Source organism: Cherax quadricarinatus, chromosome 24 (genome assembly GCF_038502225.1).
Source record: "Cherax quadricarinatus isolate ZL_2023a chromosome 24, ASM3850222v1, whole genome shotgun sequence".
In the NCBI taxonomy this organism is placed as follows: Eukaryota; Metazoa; Arthropoda; class Malacostraca; order Decapoda; family Parastacidae; genus Cherax; species Cherax quadricarinatus.
Window position 1 is genome coordinate 11,640,496 of NC_091315.1, and position 21,515 is coordinate 11,662,010.

At 42.0% G+C, this 21,515-nt stretch overlaps 1 protein-coding gene across 4 annotated transcripts in view; it reads right to left on the reverse strand.

Annotated features, from left to right (window-relative positions):
• Positions 1-21,515, reverse strand: part of jbug (filamin-type immunoglobulin domains fbug) — a 495,234-nt gene that overhangs the window by 74,763 nt on the left and 398,956 nt on the right. For all 4 annotated transcript variants that reach the window (XM_070088188.1, XM_070088189.1, XM_070088185.1 and 1 more), the window contains 8 exons: positions 20,884-21,036; positions 18,976-19,197; positions 18,127-18,272; positions 17,624-17,792; positions 17,247-17,468; positions 16,966-17,062; positions 16,007-16,103; positions 7,102-7,231 (listed from right to left, as the gene is read on the reverse strand). In XM_070088188.1, the coding sequence (XP_069944289.1) occupies positions 7,102-7,231; positions 16,007-16,103; positions 16,966-17,062; positions 17,247-17,468; positions 17,624-17,792; positions 18,127-18,272; positions 18,976-19,197; positions 20,884-21,036 (1,236 nt within the window). The remainder of the gene's footprint in view (positions 1-7,101; positions 7,232-16,006; positions 16,104-16,965; positions 17,063-17,246; positions 17,469-17,623; positions 17,793-18,126; positions 18,273-18,975; positions 19,198-20,883; positions 21,037-21,515) is intronic.

Here is a 21,515-nt window from a genome sequence, read left to right on the forward strand (position 1 = left end):
GATCGAAATCACTCGCAACCATCATTCAAAGCTAGTGTCAAGAGTCATCATTCCCATAGCACTTGTAGTATGTACAGTACCCATAGCCAAAGAACCTGCTATAATTGTGGTTACCGTGGCCATATCGTGGTAAATTGTCCTGATAGTCACCCTAAGTGGCATCGTAATGCTGATGAGTACCAGTCCGATCTGCCTTACTGTACTTATCACAGAATTCATGGTCATGACACATCCGAGTGCAATGCTCTCTACAACCTTCAGTTCTCTAGATCCTTCCGTGGCCGTTCCAACCACAGCTAGGAGAGGAAATAGAGGTCAGGGTTCTCAGATTAACCAGAACCAGCCTCACTCTTCCAAGCACCCCCGTCAACCCGTCCTGTGGTGACAGTAGGTGATAATGAGTACACCATCCCCATTCACAATTCCTTTGATGCCTTAAGCAGTCTCGAGAATGACAATCCCGCTGATGATGTTGCTTCACACGTCAGAGACGTAGATGATTTTGGGGATGAAGTGGAACATATCTTTTCCGATGACAACCCACCTTTTTGTTTGCATATAACTCCCTATGAAACGATAGGCCTTATAGTGCAAGCATCCATTCATAATGCGCCCATTCATGTGTTCATAGACTCTGGTGTGCAAGTCAATATTGTCAGGTCTAGTTTGTTTAAAGATAAGCAGTTACAACATGTCCTCATTGAATCAACTACTGTAACCTCCCTTAGTGAAGTTGCTGGTTGCCTTCTGTGTGTCCGAGGTCAAACTTCCCTCACCTTTTCTATCCAAGGTAGAGATTTTACTGCTTCTTTCCTTGTTGTTGACCAGATTACTTTCCCTGGTGATCTTCTACTGGGATTTGCTTCCATGAGAGACTTACATATTGTGCTTGACCCTTACCGATGGCATGCCCAAATTGATGACTTGATTGTTCCATTTTGGGATTACCAGCTTGGATCTGAGATCTGCCATACTGCCGCAGAGTACGACATTCAGATTAAGTCCTTACAAGCCAATGCATTTTCCAGTAGCATACCCAAGCGGTCAGGCACTAGTAACTCTGTCACTCCCATCTGTGTTTCACCTACACCTTCAGACATGCAGGATAGTGTTCCGTTACCTTAAGTGTCCGAGGACACTCAGACTGCCTCAAGTGCTCAGCCTATCCCTGCAATGACTGCTAGATCAAGTAGTAGTTTCTCCACAGGGGATGCCTTTTTGGAGAATGATTATTTGAAACTAGTAATGCCATCTCTTGTTGATGTCACATGCCGTCTGCAGAAAGATGTCTCTGTCATGGCTAGTGCTCTCACTAGAGTGTCTGTTGTTGTTCCTAGTGTTCCAGATGGTGATAACATCCTAGTTGACAGTGATTCCTGCAAAATCAAGGGTTTATTTGTTGAACCATCCTTACATGTTGTAAGAGACAGTAAAATCCATTTATTCCTTGCTAACACTTCTGGCCACAGTGTTGTTGACCTGGTTCACTATCCTTACCCTGTTCAAGTACAGGATGACTTGCCACCTGACCAGTGGGTCAGTGCTATTTCAACAGGGGAGACCTCATCCACTTCACTGGATCAATCCATCCCACCAGTTGAGGAGAAAGACTTAGCTCTCACTGACTTCCCAGATGAGGTCAAGCGTTTGTTGACTCTGCTGAACAAACGTCGTAAAGCCATTGCCTCACCAGATGAGAAGACGGGTATAACGAACTTATTGTCCAATTGTATTCCACTTGAACCTGGTACTAGACCTATCTATATACCTGCATACAGAATACCTGATTCCCAAGTTGCTGTCTCAGAAGAATTGATCAATCAGATGCTCAATGATGGAGTTACTGCACCTAGCAATTCACCCTGGAATGCGCCCTCGATCCTAGTACCTAAGAGGGATGGTACTTGGTGCCCAGTGTTTGACTTTAGGAAGTTAAATGCGTGATCTTTTACGTAACATCAGAGATAACAAAGTCTTTTCGACCCTGAACTTGTTACAAGGGTTTTGGCAAGTCCCTCTTCACGAGGACAGCCAAGAGTTAACCACATTCTCCACTCCCACATGTCATTATCATTTCCTCCATATGGCCTTTGGGTTACAATCCTCCCCTATCATATTCTCTAGGCTCATGATCAATATCTTTAGAGGTCTCATAGGTAAGGCATTTATGGTGTACTTAGATGAAGTAATCGTCATATTAGAAGACGTGGATACACATTTGAAAAGACTTGATGTAGTACTTGGTAAGCTTGAAGAAGCCAATTTAAAGATCAAACTGTCTAAATGTCAATTTTTCAGATCAGAAATTAAGTTTCTTGGTTACGTAGTCACTCCTAGAGGGGTTACGCCAGTCACTCCTAGAGGGGTTACGCCAGTCACTCCTAGAGGGGTTACGCCAGTCACTCCTAGAGGGGTTACGACTGATCAAAGTAAAGTAACGGCAGTACTAAATTTTCAGCCTCCCAAAACTGCTGATGCTGTAAGATCCTTTGTGGGTCTAGCAGGTTTTTATAGATCTTTCATTGCTAATTTTTCTTCCATAGCAGCTCATCTAACTGATTTGCTTAAGAAAGATGCTCCATTCATTTGGACCTTCCATCAAGAAAGAGCATTTCCAAACACTAAAAGAAAAGCTAACGTCTGCTCCAATTTTGAAATTCCCAGATTTTTCTAAGCCCTTCTATCTGACAACTGATGCTAGTTCAGTTGGCATAGGTGCCATACTAGCTCAGAAGATTGATGGCAAGTACAATGCAGTTGCATTTGCTAGTTGAGTCCTTACAAAGGCTAAACGTAATTATACAGTAACAGAGCAAGAAGCTTTAGCAATAGTATGGTCTTTAAAGCACTTCCAAGACATTATTTATCAGTACCCTGTTCATGTCTTGACAGACCATGCTTCACTGATACCTTTATTCCAGAATAAACAACCTACTGGAAGGTTAGCCAGATGGACCTTGACTATCCAAGAGTTCAATCCTACCTTTGAACACTTACATGGCAAGTCAAATGTAGTTGCAGATGCTTTATCGTGACACGTTAGTATAGTAACTGCTGACCCTCCATTTACTGCTGAGGATGTAAAGAATGCTCAAAGAACAGATCTCATGTGGTCTGGTGTGATTTGATTCCTGCTCCAGGAAGATCTTATTCTGACTGTGAAGCCACCAGCACCCATTAGTGACTTTGTCATGAGTCAAGGATTACTGTATCGAACAGCCGAGTTGGGTACCCCAAGCAGAAGGGTATACCAATCAGTAATTCCACAGTCACTAGTGAAGGTAGCTCTACAGCTAGTTCACGATGCACCAGGTGTTGCACACCCTGGTATGGATCGTTCTGTGAAACAAGCTAGAATGAAATACTTTTGGCCATGTATGGCAACTGACATTTCCGAGTATGTTAAGAAATGTAGTGTCTGTATGCAGCATAAAGGAAATGTCAATGGTCCTAATCCAATCCAGGTGTATCCAACTACTAGCGAACCATGGGAAAGAGTTGCGCTTGATTTGTTAACCAATTTTAAATGTTCCCTCCAAGGTAACAAACATCTGCGTGTTATGGTAGACCATTTCACCAGATATTGTGAATCAGTTCCTATTGCAGATAAGACTGCTGAGACAGTAGCTAAAGCATTTAAAGAATGCATTATCTGCAGGCACACCACCCCTAAGTCCCTAGTAACAGATAATGGAGGTGAATTCTGCAACAAGATTCTCGAAAATTTGTGTACCTTGTACAAGATCTCTAAGTCAACCATTGTTCCCCATCATCCTGCAAGTAATGGTTTGGCAGACAAATAAGAAAGTACTTGATGTTTTGAGAGCCACTATCATCCCCAATAGTGAAACTTGGGATGAAGTTATACTGGATGTTCAATGTGCTATAAATTCTGCATACAATGCTTTCATAGGTGACACTCCACATTATGCATTGTACGGTGTAGACAAGCGTTTGCCATATTCCACACCGAATATATTCCACACCGAAACCCAATTATAACCCTGATGATTTCATAGCAACTCGTACCAGCATAGCTCAAAGTGTTTTTAGAAGAATCGGTGAAACACTTCATAAATCAACAGCAGAATTTACTAGAGTAACTAATAGCCGTGCTAAGCCGACCAAAGTTAAAGTGGGTTCGAGGGTTATGCTGACTAACTTCAACAAAACATCCGCAATGCCTAAACTCGATCAAGAGTTTGTTGGCCCTTATCGAGTAGTTGAACATATCAATGGCAATAAGTATAAGGTTAGAGAAATTAGTACTGGTCAGTATAAGGAATCGCATTTAGATCATATGAAATTAGTATGCGATGTCGAGGATGATATTTCTACCCAGACTAATGTGTCAGTCGCTGACAATCCTCCTGACTCTGTACCCTCTACCTCTAATACTCAGTCAGATAATCAACCCAAATGTCATTATTCTTTGCATACATGACAATTGATGAGAAACCCCCCAAGTATCTTTTGTAGATACTTGTTCAGATCATCCTCAGTCAAGGCATGTGTTAGCCATTGCAGAAGAATTTGATCCACCCAAAGATGATAAACATTCTGCATATGTAAATCTTACCCTTGCAGAGTTGGGTTTAAATGTACATAGTCTGTATAATTAGATGTTCAAGATGAATGAAGTTGTCCACTGTGTGTTTGTTATTAGCTGATCAGTTTTTCTCAGAAAATTTTTCTTGTGTGTTCACATTCCCTCCAAATTCTGAGATTAGCAGTAATGATCTGTGAGCACCAGATCTGCCTTTGCTGTTAATTTACTTTCACCTTTATAAATATATATTTATTCTTCCTCAGAATCCATAGCTTAGAAAACTTACCTAACCTTATTATAACAAGAACAATTTATTTTTGCCTGAATACAGATCGATCAGTCAATTCCATCCTTTGTTATACCATGATTTGTTCTTATAATTCATAATGCATTATGTTAACATCCATTACAATACCATCCATTAGCTCTAAGTTACAGATGTCTTTGCCATTGTATAGAATCAGCCCAGAGCCACCTGCCTGTTCAGCCTATAGCATAGTAGTGTATGTCGAGACGACACACGTAACATGACCGAGCTGTCAGTATAGCTACTGAATTCCCCTATACGTATACTTGTGTAGTATATTGTAGATTGTATCATCCATGTATATATTTAGGCTCCCTTTCAGTAGGCTCAGTGACTAGCATGTGTGACATCACGTGATGCCGTTGTGAGCGCTGCGCTCTCGTCCTCTCTCTCAGTTCTCCATGCAATGGCCTAGAAACAGGACAGGCAGTCTGGGCTCCCCCTCCTCACACTCTGCAATGTAGTGTTACCATCCAACAAGTGTGTTTAACTCCAACCATCACATCTCCATGATCCCAACAAATATACGTACACATGAAGCAACACAAACACAACATACATACACATGAAGCAACACAAACACAAGATACGTACACAAAGCAACACAAACGCAAGATACGTAAACATGAAGCAACACAAACACAAGTTACGTACACATGAGGTAACAAACAGCTTCTCGACGTAGTAAATAATATTTACTACGTGGAGCTGCTGTTGTGCCACCACTGGCCCTAGTTCGTCCCTTCTCTTTGTGGCCAACTGCACGTCGACGACCTGCCCAGGATGTGTAGACAGCCTGTACTGTCAGCACAGACAGCCTATGCTGTCTGCCAGCTTAGTTCATATTTCGCGCACTAAGTGCTGCCCTCTGTAGGCCTACCCAGGTCAGTGGGTCGCTGGGCCCACTCGCCCTCACTTCACTGCCGACTGACTGGAGAGGTACAAGTGCTCCCCTCCATGGACTGGCTATCGGTCATTCCCTCACATTGCCCGTTGTGTACTCACTCCTATCCAATTAAAGCCAAACTAGTCCATGACCGTATCATTGCTTCGCTACCTCCATGGGCACTAAACCATTGTTCAACAGCAAGAACAGCAATAAGAGTAGAGAGTTTTTTTTTTTTACCACCAGTATTGTCGGCGAGGTAGCATGGCCGAGCAAATGTAGACAGCCTGTACTGTCAGCGCAGACAGCCTATGCTGTCTGCCAGCTTAGTTCATATTTCGCAGCACTTAAGTGCTGCCCTCTGTAGGCCTACCCAGGTCAGTCGGCCGTGAAGTGAGGGCGAGTGGGCCCAGCGACCCACTGACCTGGGTAGGCCTACAGAGGGCAGCACTTAGTGCGCGAAATATGAACTAAGCTGGCAGACAGCATAGGCTGTCTGTGCTAACAGTACAGGCTGTCTACAGATGGTCGATTCACGTGTGTCCATCCTTGTACATGGATGTACAAGAAAAAAAGCAGCAAAAAAGCCTTACAGTCTCTATATTGATGTTATCAACTGAGGCTTAAACTACAGTCTAGATATCTTCACTGCTGTTTAAACTACAGTCTAGATATCTTCACTGCTGTTTAAACTACAGTCTAGATATCAATACTGCTGGTTAAACTAGTCTAGATATCTCTACTCTTGCTTAAACTACAGTCTAGATATATTTACTGTTGTCTAAACTACAGTCTGTACCCTGTGGTTCTCCAGGAACACAGTAAGCACAGCTATGCTAGCTGCGCTGTGCACCATGATTCTTGAAGCACACTGTTTTTATTGTTATATACTCTAGAAAGCAAAAATGAGCATGGCGAGACATTCTCTGAACATGATAAATACTGCAGGACACACTCCCAACTCCACACGTTTCTCTGTACGCCAGCCTTGATATACACGTCATTCACCATGATACTTTATCCAAACAGAATAGAAACTGTGCGATGAATCTGTCGCACAGGTGCACACAGTACAACAACACTGAAGTAGAGAGCTTGGTGAGTAGTGTAAGTGATGACAACACAAGGAGCATGGAATGTAGGTGGTGACAACACAAGGAGCATGAAGTGTAGGTGATGACAACACAAGGAGCATGGAGTGTAGGTGGTGACAACACAAGAAGCATGGAGTGTAGGTGGTGATAACACAAGGAGCATGGCAGCAGAGAGATGAAAGCATCACAGAGTGCAGAGTGGGAGGCTGTCAGTGTTGTCTTAACTCAGTGCTCTTATATTAGTAATGATGAAGGATGTGCTTACCCTCAACAGACACCTCAACATCCTCCACAGAACCGGTGACATTCGAGATGGTGAAGAAGGATGTTTTCCCCACTGCTGTGGCCGCTAAAGACTGTCCACTCACAACAATGCGGTTGGGGTCGGCTTGTACCTGTTGAGTACACAAATATCTATCAGTGAACGCATTCACCACAGGATGCTGACATCTAAGATGGTATCCAGTAGCTCGATTACTAGCGCATTCAGCTCACACGCTGAGGTCTGTGGTTCGATCCCCGGTACGAGTGGAAACATTAGGACGCATTTCTTTCAGACACCTGCTGTCCCTGTTCACCTAGCAGTAAAATAGGTACCCGAGTTAGTCGACTGGTGTGGGTCGCATGCTGGGGACAAAACTGACCTAATTTGCCCGAAATGCTCTGCATAACAAAGGGCCTTCTATACAGTATGTCACTGACGTCATCTATGGTCTATATATGTTGCAAATGCACTAGTAGAAATAATTATTATTAGGTTAGTTCAAAGGAAAACAAGTACAGTTTTAATTCATTGAATTATGAATCCTTCAACATTAAGGCATCACAAAGTTAAAGGGATCAGAGTCAGGAAAGAATAGTCACATATAAACAATTCTTTGTTATTCAGAGAAATAAAATAGTTTGATTATTCAGCGCCTTGAACAACATATTTGTGTGTCACCTTCACACTGTCATTATCCACTTTACTCTTATCTTACATAAATCACCATCACAAAGAAAAAAATTAAACTATTGAAAGTATTTTGCATGTTCCACAACCCATATCCACAAGTCTGTCTATGACATCGGCCGTAAGTCATCAGTTGCAAATCAAAGGGAACCCAGCCCCGTTATTTATGCTGAGACAGATTCTGGGTTATTCGTCAAGCAGCCTGTGTGGGGAGAGTGGCACCACTGTGTGGGGAGAGTGGCACCACTGTGTGTGGAGAGTGGCACCACTGTGTGGGGAGAGTGGCACCACTGTGTGTGGAGAGTGGCACCACAGTGTGGGGAGAGTGGCACCACTGTGTGTGGAGAGTGGCACCACTGTGTGTGGAGAGTGGCACCACTGTGTGGGGAGAGTGACACCACTGTGTGGGGAGAGTGGCATCATTGTGTGGGGAGAGTGACATCACTGTGTGGGGAGAATGACACCACTGTGTGGGGAGAATGACACCAATGTGTGGGGAGAGTGACACCACTGTGTGGGGAGAGTGACACCACTGTGTGGGGAGAGTGACACCTCTGGTGGGGAGAGTGACACCACTGTGTGGGGAGAGTGACACCTCTGGTGGGGAGAGTGGCACCACTGTGTGGGGAGAGTGATATCACTGTGTGGGGAGAGTGGCACCACTGTGTGGGGAGAGTGGCACTACTGTGTGGGGAGAGTGATATCACTGTGTGGGGAGAGTGGCACCACTGTGTGGGGAGAGTGATATCACTGTGTGGGGAGAGTGGCACCACTGTGTGGGGAGAGTGGCACCACTGTGTGGGGAGAGTGGCACCACTGTGTGGGGAGAGTGATATCACTGTGTGGGGAGAGTGATATCACTGTGTGGGGAGAGTGGCACCACTGTGTGGGGAGAGTGATATCACTGTGTGGGGAGAGTGGCACCACTGTGTGGGGAGAGTGGCACTACTGTGTGGGGAGAGTGATATCACTGTGTGGGGAGAGTGGCACCACTGTGTGGGGAGAGTGATATCACTGTGTGGGGAGAGTGGCACCACTGTGGGGAGAGTGGCACCACTGTGTGGGGAGAGTGGCACCACTGTGTGGGGAGAGTGATATCACTGTGTGGGGAGAGTGGCACCACTGTGTGGGGAGAGTGATATCACTGTGTAGGGAGAGTGGCACCACTGTGTGGGGAGAGTGATATCACTGTGTGGGGAGAGTGATATCACTGTGTGGGGAGAGTGATATCACTGTGTGGGGAGAGTGATATCACTGTGTGGGGAGAGTGATATCACTGTGTGGGGAGAGTGATATCACTGTGTGGGGAGAGTGATATCACTGTGTGGGGAGAGTGATATCACTGTGTGGGGAGAGTGATATCACTGTGTGGGGCGAGTGATATCACTAGTTACAAATCACACGTCTTTGTTAAGATGACTCTACGTGGGGATAATATGAAGGTTGTAGTGAACATAAGGGCATAACACCGTGACTGTAACAATACACAAATAACCCGCACGATGGAAATAAATGGTATAAAATACCGACACATCGTAGTAAGCTTTTCTGTCTCCTACGTGCGGGTTATTTGGAAATATAAACACATATGCAGTATAATGTGATCCTTTACTGACAACGTTTCGCCCACACAGTGGGCTTCATCAAGTCACAAACAGATCTACCAAACACGTTTCCAACATCTTTTCCAAAACCTCATTCCAAGTATCTACCTCCACAACCACCACCATCAGGACAAGCTTCCATCCTCTGCAGGGGTATACACACTCCCTTGTAATGACTGTAGCAAATTATACGTGGGCGAAACATCCAGAGGCCTCCAAACACGTATTTCAGAACACCAGTACGCAGGCAGATCTGATGATCCAAGGAATGCCTGTGTTCAACACCGAAATTCACACAACCATTTAATCAACTACAGAAACTCAAGACTTATCGCCACAGAAGACAACACTCAATACCAAAGAATCCTGGAATCATCACTTATCTCTATATCCAACAACTTCAACCAGAACAACGGCTTCTATAACATAGCTGAACCACTTGCCAAGAAACTTCTTCATCGCTATCCCACATAAGAATAAGAATGGAGGAACACTGCAGAAGGTCTGCTCATATACTCATCCAATCTCTTTTAAGAGCTACCCAAGTTTTTAGACTATCACTCTACTCGGAAGATTGTCACATGCAGTATTCTCCACCTGACCTAGCATTCTCATCCTATAAATACTCACGTATGTTTCACCCAGGTAGATCTGTTTGTGACTTGATAAAGCCCACTGTGTGAGCGAAACGTTGTCAATAAAGGATCACGTTATACTGCATATGTGTTTATATTTCCAAATAACCCGCACGTAGGAGAGAGAAAAGCTTACTATGATGTTTCGGTCCAACTTGAATCATTTACAAAATCACAGTGTGTGTGACTTTGTAAAGGTCCAAGTCGGATCGAAACGTCTTCGTAATCTTTTCTCTCTCCTACGTGAGGGTTACTTGTGTAAAGTTTGTAATACTTGGGTTTATGCCAGCAAGTACGCTGAGGTCAGTGGTCAAGTGCGGACATACCGCTAAGCTCTTGGGAGTTAGCGTGGGCTGTTACCCATACCATGGCTTGTTGTAGTGCTTTAGAATCCCAGGTTCATGTGTTGAAGAAGGAGATTCTACTTCTTCAGGAGGAAAATAGGAAGCTGAAGCTTCGCATAGATGAGTTTGGGAGCGAGTGTGAGAAGGATTTAGCTGGTAAGGTAGGAATGGTCACCAGCAGTGAGAGTGGCAGCCGCTTTAAGTGGCAAGTGGTTCACAGTTCAGGAAGAAGGAAGATGAGGAGAGTTAATAGAAAAGATGTGAAGGTAGGAAATCGATTCTCTGTTCTCCAAGACGAGTGTACTTCAGTGGTTAGTGAGGTTGAAGGTACCACTGATTCCCCTGCTAATCAAGGTAAGAATATTTTAATAGTAGGCGATTCTCAGGAAAGATATATGGACCGTGCATTTTGTAACAAAGACAGAAAGGTCAGACAGAGAGTGTGTCTTCCTGGAGCTGGTGTTGGTGACATAGTCAGCAGGTTGGATAATATTATGGTAGGTAATGGGAACAAGCCAATTATCTGTCATAGTGCTGGGGGTAATGACATTGGGAAGGGCAGGAGAGAGGAGCTGCTGGATAAGTACAGGTCAGCCATAGAAGTAGTTAGGTCTAAGGGAGGGAATCCCAGTCATATGTAGCATCTTGCCTAGAAAGGGAGTGGGCAATGAATGGATGTCTAGGGCAATTGGTATAAATTGCTGGCTAGACAGGTACTGCAAGGAACTTGCAATCCCATTCATTGATAACTGGGACCTATTCTTTGGCAAACGTGATATGTATACAAGGGATGGGGTTCATCTCTCTGGGGATGGAGTGGTTGCATTAGCCAATTCAATTGAGAGGGTAATTGATGACTTGTCTAGGAATTTAAACTGATAGATTATAGAGGTATGGGTGTTTGTGGGAAACAATCAGGCTGCAGAATTAGGGTTAAAAACAGCATTTATTACAGGGATACCTCAGGGATATGTTTAAAAGACAATATTCAAAATAAAGTTGCTAGTAATGGTAAATCAATTGATCAACAAACAAAGAGAGATAGTAGAGGGCAACAAGTGACTAACTCCCTTAAGGTTTACTATACAAATAGTAGGAGTCTAAGAAATAAGATAGATGAGCTAAAATTACTTGCAAGTGCAGGTAATATAGATATTATTGGTATAACAGAGACCTGGTTCAACCTGAAAGATAGATGCCTTCTGAATGCAACATGCAGGGTTATAAACTGTTCCACACTGATAGGGTCAACAGGAAGGGTGGTGGTGTGGCGATGTATGTCAGAGAAAATTTAAATTGTCTTAGACATGATATAAGATTAGAAACATCGAACACAGAATCGGTTTGGCTTCAGTTTCTCGAGGGTCGTGACAAACTAATTTTGGGTGTGATTTATAGGCCCCCAAACCTTGATAGGGAGTGCAGTAAGCTGTTATGGGACGAAATTCATAAGGCATCTAGATATGAAAATGTTGTGATAATGGGAGATTTTAACTTTAGTCAAATTGATTGGAACAATAAGACAGGAAATCTTGAGTCTAGTGACTTTCTTGATACGGTTCAGGATTGCTTTTTAGAACAGGTTGTGGCAGAACCAGCTAGAGGAAACAATCTGCTTGACTTGGTTCTTGCCAACAAAGAATCACTAATTAATAATCTTGAGGTTAATGATGAGCTTGGGGAAAGTGATCACAAATCACTTAGCTTCAATATATCATGGAATTACCCAGATAACTGCAATCAAATCTCTGTCCCAGATTTTTGCTTGGCCAATGTTGCAATCCCTGAATGGGTTGCAATGATTAATATGTATATATATATATATAATTATTACCTTTTCATATAATTTTATATTGCTTGTATTTGCGATAATAGCCTAATCGTAAATGTATTGCTTTATATTGTTATTTGACCTAGCTTCCTTTTGTTAGGTAGGATGTAACATATTATGTGCTCAGTTCAAGTCTTGATTGTCTAACTACTGTAATTATCGCTTGTGGCTCGTTAGACTACCGGCTTCTGTTTCTGAGCTGCAGCTGTCCACGGAGCTATCACGTGATTGAGGGGGGGTGTCCTCACCTCACCTGAAGTATTCAGTCTGGTCTAGACTCTCTTGGTGGTTGGACAGATTGTCTGTCTCATTATTCTTGTTAGTTCTGTAGAACTCTGTTCACAGAACATTGTATAGACTTAGTGATTTTCGACGTTGTACTGAGGTTGTGTGTCGCATAGACACTCTAAACAACTCAGGTCCTGAGCTGTAGCTTCTGACCTAACTTGTACTGGTATCTGTGTACTATCATAGTCGGGGATTTTCTTATGCTGAACTTAGATTCAGTAGTATGGGAGTTTTGTGACTTTTGTGGAGGATCTGCTGATGGTCCCTACTTAGTGTTGTTATATTATCTCCTTGTCCTGATTGTGTCGCAGTTGCTTGTTATATTGCTATTGGGCTTAGCATTCTTTTTATAGTTCAAGCAGACTGTTCTGATTGCCAGTTGGTTAAGAAGTTAGTTTATTTGAGGACTTTGTCAGTCACTTGTTTAAGCCTAGTCGAGTCGTGAGACATAGCGAACTACTTAGAGCACTTACACACATACACACTTACTTGTACATATTTGTAATATCTTATTAAATGTTAATGTACCAGACGGTACTTAAGAATTATAAATGTGATATGTGCTTTCAGCACAATACTATTGTACATGAGAGAAGTGATTATTATTAATTTGTTTGAATTGATTAATTTAATTTAATTTGATATACCTCTAGACGATACTTAATAAATTTATTAAATTTTATTTTCTCTAGTTAGTAGCCTACCAGTTGTAATCCTGAAGCACTATTGAATCATACTGAATTCTAATGGAAATTGGACAAGGATACTGACTACTTGTTACAAAAACCCAGTAACAGGCTGGATGCTAGAAGGGCAGTCCTTTCTAGTATTCACTGGAGATCTCTAAGCTTTTAGAATCGCGTTTTTTGTAACAGCCGACTTCATGGGACTGAAAAATTACTCGGGTGGGCTAAATAGGGATGTCCTAACTATGGGTCAGGTAGGTGATCTTGGTTGCCAATATGACGTTTTTCAGAGCATAGTTCTAGCTGCCCAGACAATTTTTGTTCCGAGTAGGGAAATTAGATCTAACAAAAATGATCCCAAATGGATAAACAATATATTAAAACATCTCATTGATCAAAAGAGAGGCATATATAGTATCAAAAGAGGGGATGGGCAGTTAAGAAATCAATATATTCAATTAAAGAGAGAAATAAAGAAAGGAATAAGAAAAGCAAAAAGAGATTATGAGGCTAAGGTCGCAAGGGATTCAAAGACTAACCCAAAAGGGTTCTTTCAGGTATACAGAAGTAAGATTAGGGACAAGATTGGCCCACTTAGGAGTAACTCTGGTCAGATCACTGACAGTGATAAGGATATGTGTGAAATTCTAAATACCTACTTCCTCTCAGTTTTCACCCAGGAAAATACTAGCGACATTCCTGAAATAATAGATTACGTAGAACAGGATGATAATAAACTATGTACGATTGCGGTAACTAGTGACATGGTCCTCAGACAAATAGAGAAACTAAAACCTAACAAATCCCCAGGTCCTGATGAACTGTTTGCAAGGGTGTTAAAGGAATGTAAAGAGGAACTTGGCATACCTTTGGCTAATCTTTTTAACATATCACTACGAACTTGCATAGTGCCTGATAAGTGGAAAATGGCAAATGTAATACCTATTTACAAGGCAGGTGACAGGTCCTTGGCTTCGAACTATAGACCAACAAGCCTTACCTCCACAGTGGGAAAATTTATGGAATCAATAATTGCCGCAGCAATTCGTAGCCATCTTGACAGGCACAGATTGATAAATGAATCTCAACACGGTTTTACAAAGGGTCGTTCCTGTCTTACGAATTTACTAACTTTTTTCACTAAGGTGTTTGAGGAGGTAGATCATGGTAATAAATATGATATTGTGTATATGGACTTCAGTAAGGCTTTCGATACAGTTTCACACCAGAGGCTATTGAGGAAACTTAGGGCACACGGAATAGGAGGAGAAATTTTTTCCTGGGTAGAGGCATGGCTGACAAATAGACAGCAGAGAGTTAGCATAAATGGGGAGAAATCAAAATGGGGGCACGTCACAAGCAGTGTTCCTCAGGGGTCAGTGTTGGGCCCGTTGTTGTTCACAATTTACTTAAACGACATAGATGAGGGAATAAATAGCGACATAAGCAAATTTGCTGATGACACCAAAACAGGCCGTCCAATTCATTCTAATGAGGACATTAGAGCACTCCAGGATGATTTGAATAGACTGACGCAATGGTCGGAGAAGTGGCAGATGCAGTTTAATATTGACAAATGCAAAGTTCTAAATGTTGGACAGTTAAATAACCAAGCCACATATAAACTAAATAATGTAGATCTTAATACTACCGATTGCGAAAAGGATTTAGGAGTTCTGGTTAGCAGTAACCTAAAACCAAGACAACAGTGCATTAGTGTTCGCAATAAAGCTAACAGAATTCTTGGCTTCATATCTAGAAGTATAAATAATAGAAGTCCTCAGGTTGTTCTTCAACTCTATATATCCTTGGTTAGGCCTCATTTAGACTATGCTGCTCAGTTCTGGTCACGGTATTACAGAATGGATATAAATGCTTTGGAAAACGTACAAAGGAGGATGACAAAGATGATCCCATGTATCAGGAATCTTCCCTATGAGGATAGACTGAAGGCCCTGAATCTGCACTCTCTCGAAAGGCATAGAATTAGGGGGGATATGATTGAGGTGTATAAATGGAAAACAGGAATAAATAAAGGGGATGTAAATAGTGTGCTGAAAATTTCCAGCCAAGACAGGACTCGCAGCAATGGTTTCAAGTTGGAAAAATTCAGATTCAGGAAGGATATAGGAAAGCACTGGTTTGGTAATAGAGTTGTGGATGAGTGGAACAAATTCCCGAGTACAGTTATTGAGGCTAAAACGTTGTGTAGTTTTAAAAATAGGTTAGATAAATACATGAGTGGGTGTGGGTGGGTGTAAGTTGGACCTTACTAGTTTGTGCTGCTGGGTCTGGTACAGTGCTCCATCCTTGAGTGGGGATGACCAGACTGGGTGGGTCATTGGGATAATCCGGGGGGTGGATCATTGGGATAATCCGGGGGGGAGGACATGGACCTGCTCCAGTGTTCCTTCTTTCTTATGTTCTTATACTCTTAAGTAATACTGTCATCAGTGTGTTGACAAGTGGCCTCAGTAACCTCGTGGCGGCTCCTCACTTCCTCTCATCAAACCTCAAACTTAACATGTTTTTATTTACTGAACAATGCCACGTGGATACATACACTCGTGCAGAAAAAAAAAAAATATTCTTAAAACTGACAATCATAAAGACGAAATCCTGAGATTAATACACCAAGCTATGTATATGCAAAATAAAAGGAGAGAGAGAGAGAGAGAGAGAGAGAGAGAGAGAGAGAGAGAGAGAGAGAGAGAGAGAGAGAGAGAGAGAGAGTCTAATAAAAGGCATCCTTCGTTTTCTAGAGTTCACAATTAGATATTTTTTTCACACGAGTTGTATGCATATTCATGTTAACTAACACTATACGTACCTTGGCTACAAAAGGAGATCCTTGAACTGGTTCCTTGTTGAAAGATATATTAATGGAATGATCGATGGCTTCCAGAGGGACAAAGGACACAGCGAACCTTAAGATAAAGATATACAGAATTACTTCGGGTCATTATAAGTTCCTCGTTATTTAAAATAATAGATATACAGAATACGTCGGCGACTCTCAGTAATTTTGTCAGAATCTGAATTGTCTCTACAAAGAAAAAAAATTATTTGCCTGTAAATGTTACATAAATACTAGGAAACCCCGAGTCTGGAGTTATAAGTTGTGAAGCTCCGCCAGAGAACTAGAGTGGTGCTCAAAATGGTATAAAATACCGACAAGTTGAAGATTAAAACACATGTGCAGCAGTTGGGTATCTTTTATTTATTTATTTATTTATTTATAATTTGAGCACACTTACAGAGGTACAAAAAAAAAATACAGATAAGAGCAGCATGCCAAAGCCACTTATACTATGCATAGCATTACGGACGAAAACGTTTCGCCTATACAGTAGGCGAAAAGTCAGTGTCTCCAAGGTTGATGGATTACGTCAATTTTATTTCACCACTACACATTTGAAGTCTACTGTGTAGGCGAAACGTTTCATCAATAAAGATACCCAACTGCTGCACATGTGTCTTAATCCAGAACTTGAGCGTGCTACTCAGGCCATCTCAGCCATGTACAATGAAGCTTATATACTCTGGCAATGTACGTACAACTGGAAACCACCATGTAAACCATTTGTGACCCCTGATTTAGCTTCCTTCAGCTGCTCTCCAGTTCCACAGATATCATGCCTCAAGCCAGCCAGGAAGACCACAAACATCAGTCGAGACGATGCATCTAAATGTGTTTCTATGATCACTTCGCTAATGTCAAGTATTTGGAAGCATTAATTCCACAAGCAGTACACAGCTCCCGGGGTAAAGGAGAGGTGGGCAACATACCTGGCTGAGCCTTGAGGATGGACCTGCGTGGGTATGTTTCTGCCAGCTGCACTGATGCTGATCTCCAAATTGCCCTCGCCAGCCTCCGATGCGTCCACTGCAACCAGAAATAACTGATGATAACTACAAGATGTGGAAAAAGACATGTACACTTCAGGATATATATATATACACAGAAATAAAATACAAAAACCTATTTAACAAACTTCTCATTTTATACAAATACTTAAAAAATGGTTAATATGTCATCATACACTAAACCTGCAGTATACTTGTCTCACCTACAAACTGAAGGCTTTTGCCAATAGCGCCTCTGGGCAGGTGGGACACTCCCACCTTGGAGGCGTCATACACTTTACAAGTGAAGGGAGTGCCAGAGACTGCAGACTCATTATAGTTAACAATGATAGTGTGGGCGCCCACCTCCACTGGTTTGAACTCTGCTATAAATCCTGCTCTCACACTGCCAGACACACGAACGGGCAGGGTGGTGTGGCTAGGGGCTGTAAAGGGGTAAACAATGTAATACTTCGTTAATCCTACACAGCATTCTCAATAAATACTTTAAACAAAGTACCAGTTGAATTTAACATTTTAGCTAGAGATTTTAAAGTAGAAAGCCATGCGTAAAAGTCACACCAGCGGGAAGAGCGCTTACTTCTGACAGTGACTGTCAGCTCGGCAGAGCCGCCACCGTCCACGGAGATGTTGAAGGCTGCTGGTTGACCCACAGGGATGAGCTCCAGGTGACGCAGCGTCAGACTTACTCGCGATGTGTCTGCCACACGACACACGAAGGGACACCCACGCACTGTCTCCCCATTGAACTGTACCAACCATATACACGGTGGTTTAATGTCGGCGGGTAATTACACGTGGTAACAGTTAGAAATTGATTACATTCATTTATTGTAATTTTTGTTGTGCAAGACTGATGCTAAAACTGCCTGAGGAAAATGCTTATTGTGAATATTTTTTAAAATTATTTATTATACTCATGGGGTAGAGTTAATTCCGTAAGGGCACAGAGCGCCTGAGGATGGTAGTTCCAATTTCTCAGATTAAGAGCCTATCACTAATAATTTTTTACTAGAGAAAGATGGTCTGAGACCAAATAGAAGGCGACCCAGCACATAAGGGAGAGTGAGTGCGGGGACACACCTTGATGTCGATGGTGTGGATCTTAGCAGTGTCTGGCGTGAAGGACACCAGGCAGCGTCCACCACCCAGTACTTGCACGTGGTTGGGAACCTCACCATCATTGATGCTGATCTCCAGTTGTCCCTCACCAGCCTGTGACGCGTCCACTGTAAACACAACATTCACTCTCGTACCTCTAACAAATTACATGATCTTTCATTCACATACATAATGTAGTGCCGAATAGGTAAAACTGGTCAATTAGCAAGAACTCGTTTAAAATTAAGTCCTTTCTAAAACTTTCTTTTATACGTTTATAGATATATATTTTTTATTTATGTTAATGTAAAAATTAATAATTCTGTACCAGAAGAAACTTAGAAAACTTGCCTAACCTTAATTAATATAACAAGCTCAATTTAATTTAGCCTAATCCATCTAAACATATTTTAGATAAGTTTATAATAATTTAACAATAAACAAACATAATGAAATATATTTTTTTTCGTTAGGTTCAGAATGATTTTTGCGAAATTATTGCATACACAAATTTTCGCAAGTTTTACCTATTCGGCACGACATTGCATATATATATAATATATATATATATATATATATATATATATATATATATATATATATATATATATATATATATATATATATATATATATATATTGTAGGAAATTAATCTCTACTCCAAAGTATATAAACTCAAAGTGATAGATAATTAAAAACACTAAACCCGCGAGGGTCATACAATGGGAGACAGGTTAAAGCTAAGGAAACTGAGGGTTCCTCTAATTCCTTGGATCAAGGAACCCACCTAGACAAGAGTGAAGGTGGTAGAGAGGAGAGGAAGTGACTGACCTCTGAACTGGCATGGCTGCCCCACCACACCGTTGGGCACGTCAGATACACGGATGAGACCTGCGTCGTACGCCTTAGCGATGAAGGGTGACCCTTGCACCTTCTGACCAGCCACGGCTACGTCCACTACGTACGACCCAACTTCCGTCGTCACGAACGCTACACGATACACATTTTCACCGCTCTCACTAAGCTGGTAGGAGACCGGGCGCTTGGCTGGACCTGGCGGAGACCTCAGGTGTTACTCTCAGTGTGAGAGTGTGTGCGTGTGCGTGTGTGTGTGTGTGTGTGTGTGTGTGTGTGTGTGTGTGTGTGTGTGTGTGTGTGTGTGTGTGTCATCCACAACCATGGGTGTAATGGATGACACGTGACGGGTGTACAGGTAGTGATAAAAACACTACTGTGAGCAACGCCTCCCCTCTAACAGTCACTCAAAGCCTCACTCCACATCATAATTCAACTTAGCGTCTGAAAGGTTTCGAAAACTTATCGTAGTTATGCCTCAGGGGTATCCCTCACAGGGCAGGTATCCACCGAGATATTCCTCACACTATGCAGTGACACCATTACGTTTCATCCAGGACTGGCCTTTACTTAATAAAGTAATCAAAGTTACACTGCAAATACTGTCTTTGTCACTACAAGTCACTGCCAGTTGGTCAGGTAACACGACGGTGTCTCCTTAAACTGATGAAATAAAGTACTGACCATCTCATATTTACATTTTTTTGGGGGGCTGAGGGACTGACCATCTCGTATCTGCCTATCCACTATTTTAGTTGTCTCCTCTGTATTTCGAGTGAAGATGCCTGCCGAGCAGGCGAAACGTCTCTTTAATAAGAAACAAAGGTGTTGCACATGTCTCCTAACACTGTCTTAGTCAAACAATGACCTGAGAGTAGTGAATCATCCACTGGCCTACCTACCCCAGCTACGTTAATATAGTCATTAACAATAATTCACTCCTAGTAGATTTCTAAGATGTGTCAGATACTGGATTAATGCGATACACAAATAACCCACACATAGGAGACAAACTTAGATGTTTCGGCCTAAATTGGACCACCAGTTACAGTAATGCACATAAAATAAATTTAAACATGTTAAATATGTAATCTAGTAAAATGAACCTGCTTATATCAACATGATATTTGAGAATATTTATGACTCTTTAAATGTTTCACAGATTAATTGTTGCGCTTGGCAGAGAGGCGAAGATCGTGATGCGTGCAGCACTATGTAGGCCTCAAGGTTTTCCCTAGAAGACGTTGTTACTTACTATGTTGTCCTGGATGTTCCCATTGAAGATGTTGTTACTTACTATGTTGTCCTGGATGTTCCTATTGAAGATGTTGTTACTTACTATGTTGTCCTGGATGTTCCCATTGAAGACGTTGTTACTTACTATGTTGTCCTGGATGTTCCCATTGAAGATGTTGTTACTTACTATGTTGTCCTGGATGTTCCTATTGAAGATGTTGTTACTTACTATATTGTCCTGGATGTTCCCATTGAAGACGTTGTTACTTACTATGTTGTCCTGGATGTTCCCATTGAAGATGTTGTTACTTACTATGTTGTCCTGGATGTTCCCATTGAAAATGTTGTTACTTACTATGTTGTCCTGGATGTTCCCATTGAAGACGTTGTTACTATGTTGTCCTGGATGTTCCCATTGAAGACGTTATTACTTACTATGTTGTCCTGGATGTTCCCATTGAAGACGTTGTTACTTACTATGTGGACCTGGATGTTCCCCATGAAGACGTTGTTACTTACTATGTGGACCTGGATGTTCCAATTAAAGACGTTGTTACTTACTATGTGGGCCGCCTGGATGTCTTCCTTGAAGATGTTGCTACTTACTATGTGGGCCTGGATGACCTCCTAAGAGACGTTGTTACTTACTGACTATGTGGACCTGAATATCCTCCTTGGAGACGTTGGCAGCTGAGATGTCGAAAGCTGAGAGTTGTCCAGCGGGGAAGTGTTTGATACTGTCCCCCAGGACGGCCACACGGGCCCCACTACCCTCCATCACCTCCACACTCCACGGCGACCCTGCCAACACAGATACTCCATTAATACCACTTCAACACAAACATTAATACCACCTCAACATAAACACTAATACCACCTCAATACAAACTCTAGATGGGTACGAGTCGCTGCGTCATCCGAGAAAGGTATCCGGGTATTCGATAAGCCCAGCCTCCTCTACCTCAGTGCAGGCATAAGGGATAATGGAGGGTGGTTATACAATTATACTGTAGCAAAATATATAAAAAACATGTATACATGTATGCATACGTCTGTGTATGCATGTCCATGCACTTTTGTGTATGCATGCATATGCACGTGTTTGTACATGAATTTATACTTTTTGTATATATGTGTGAATGTATGTGCACTTTTGTATGAACGTGCGTTTGTATATATGTGCATATTTATTGTGTTCATGTATGTGGGCGAATGTATATATTTATGTATGGATGAACACTTGTGCATATGTATATATGAATGTGTGTGGATACGTGTAT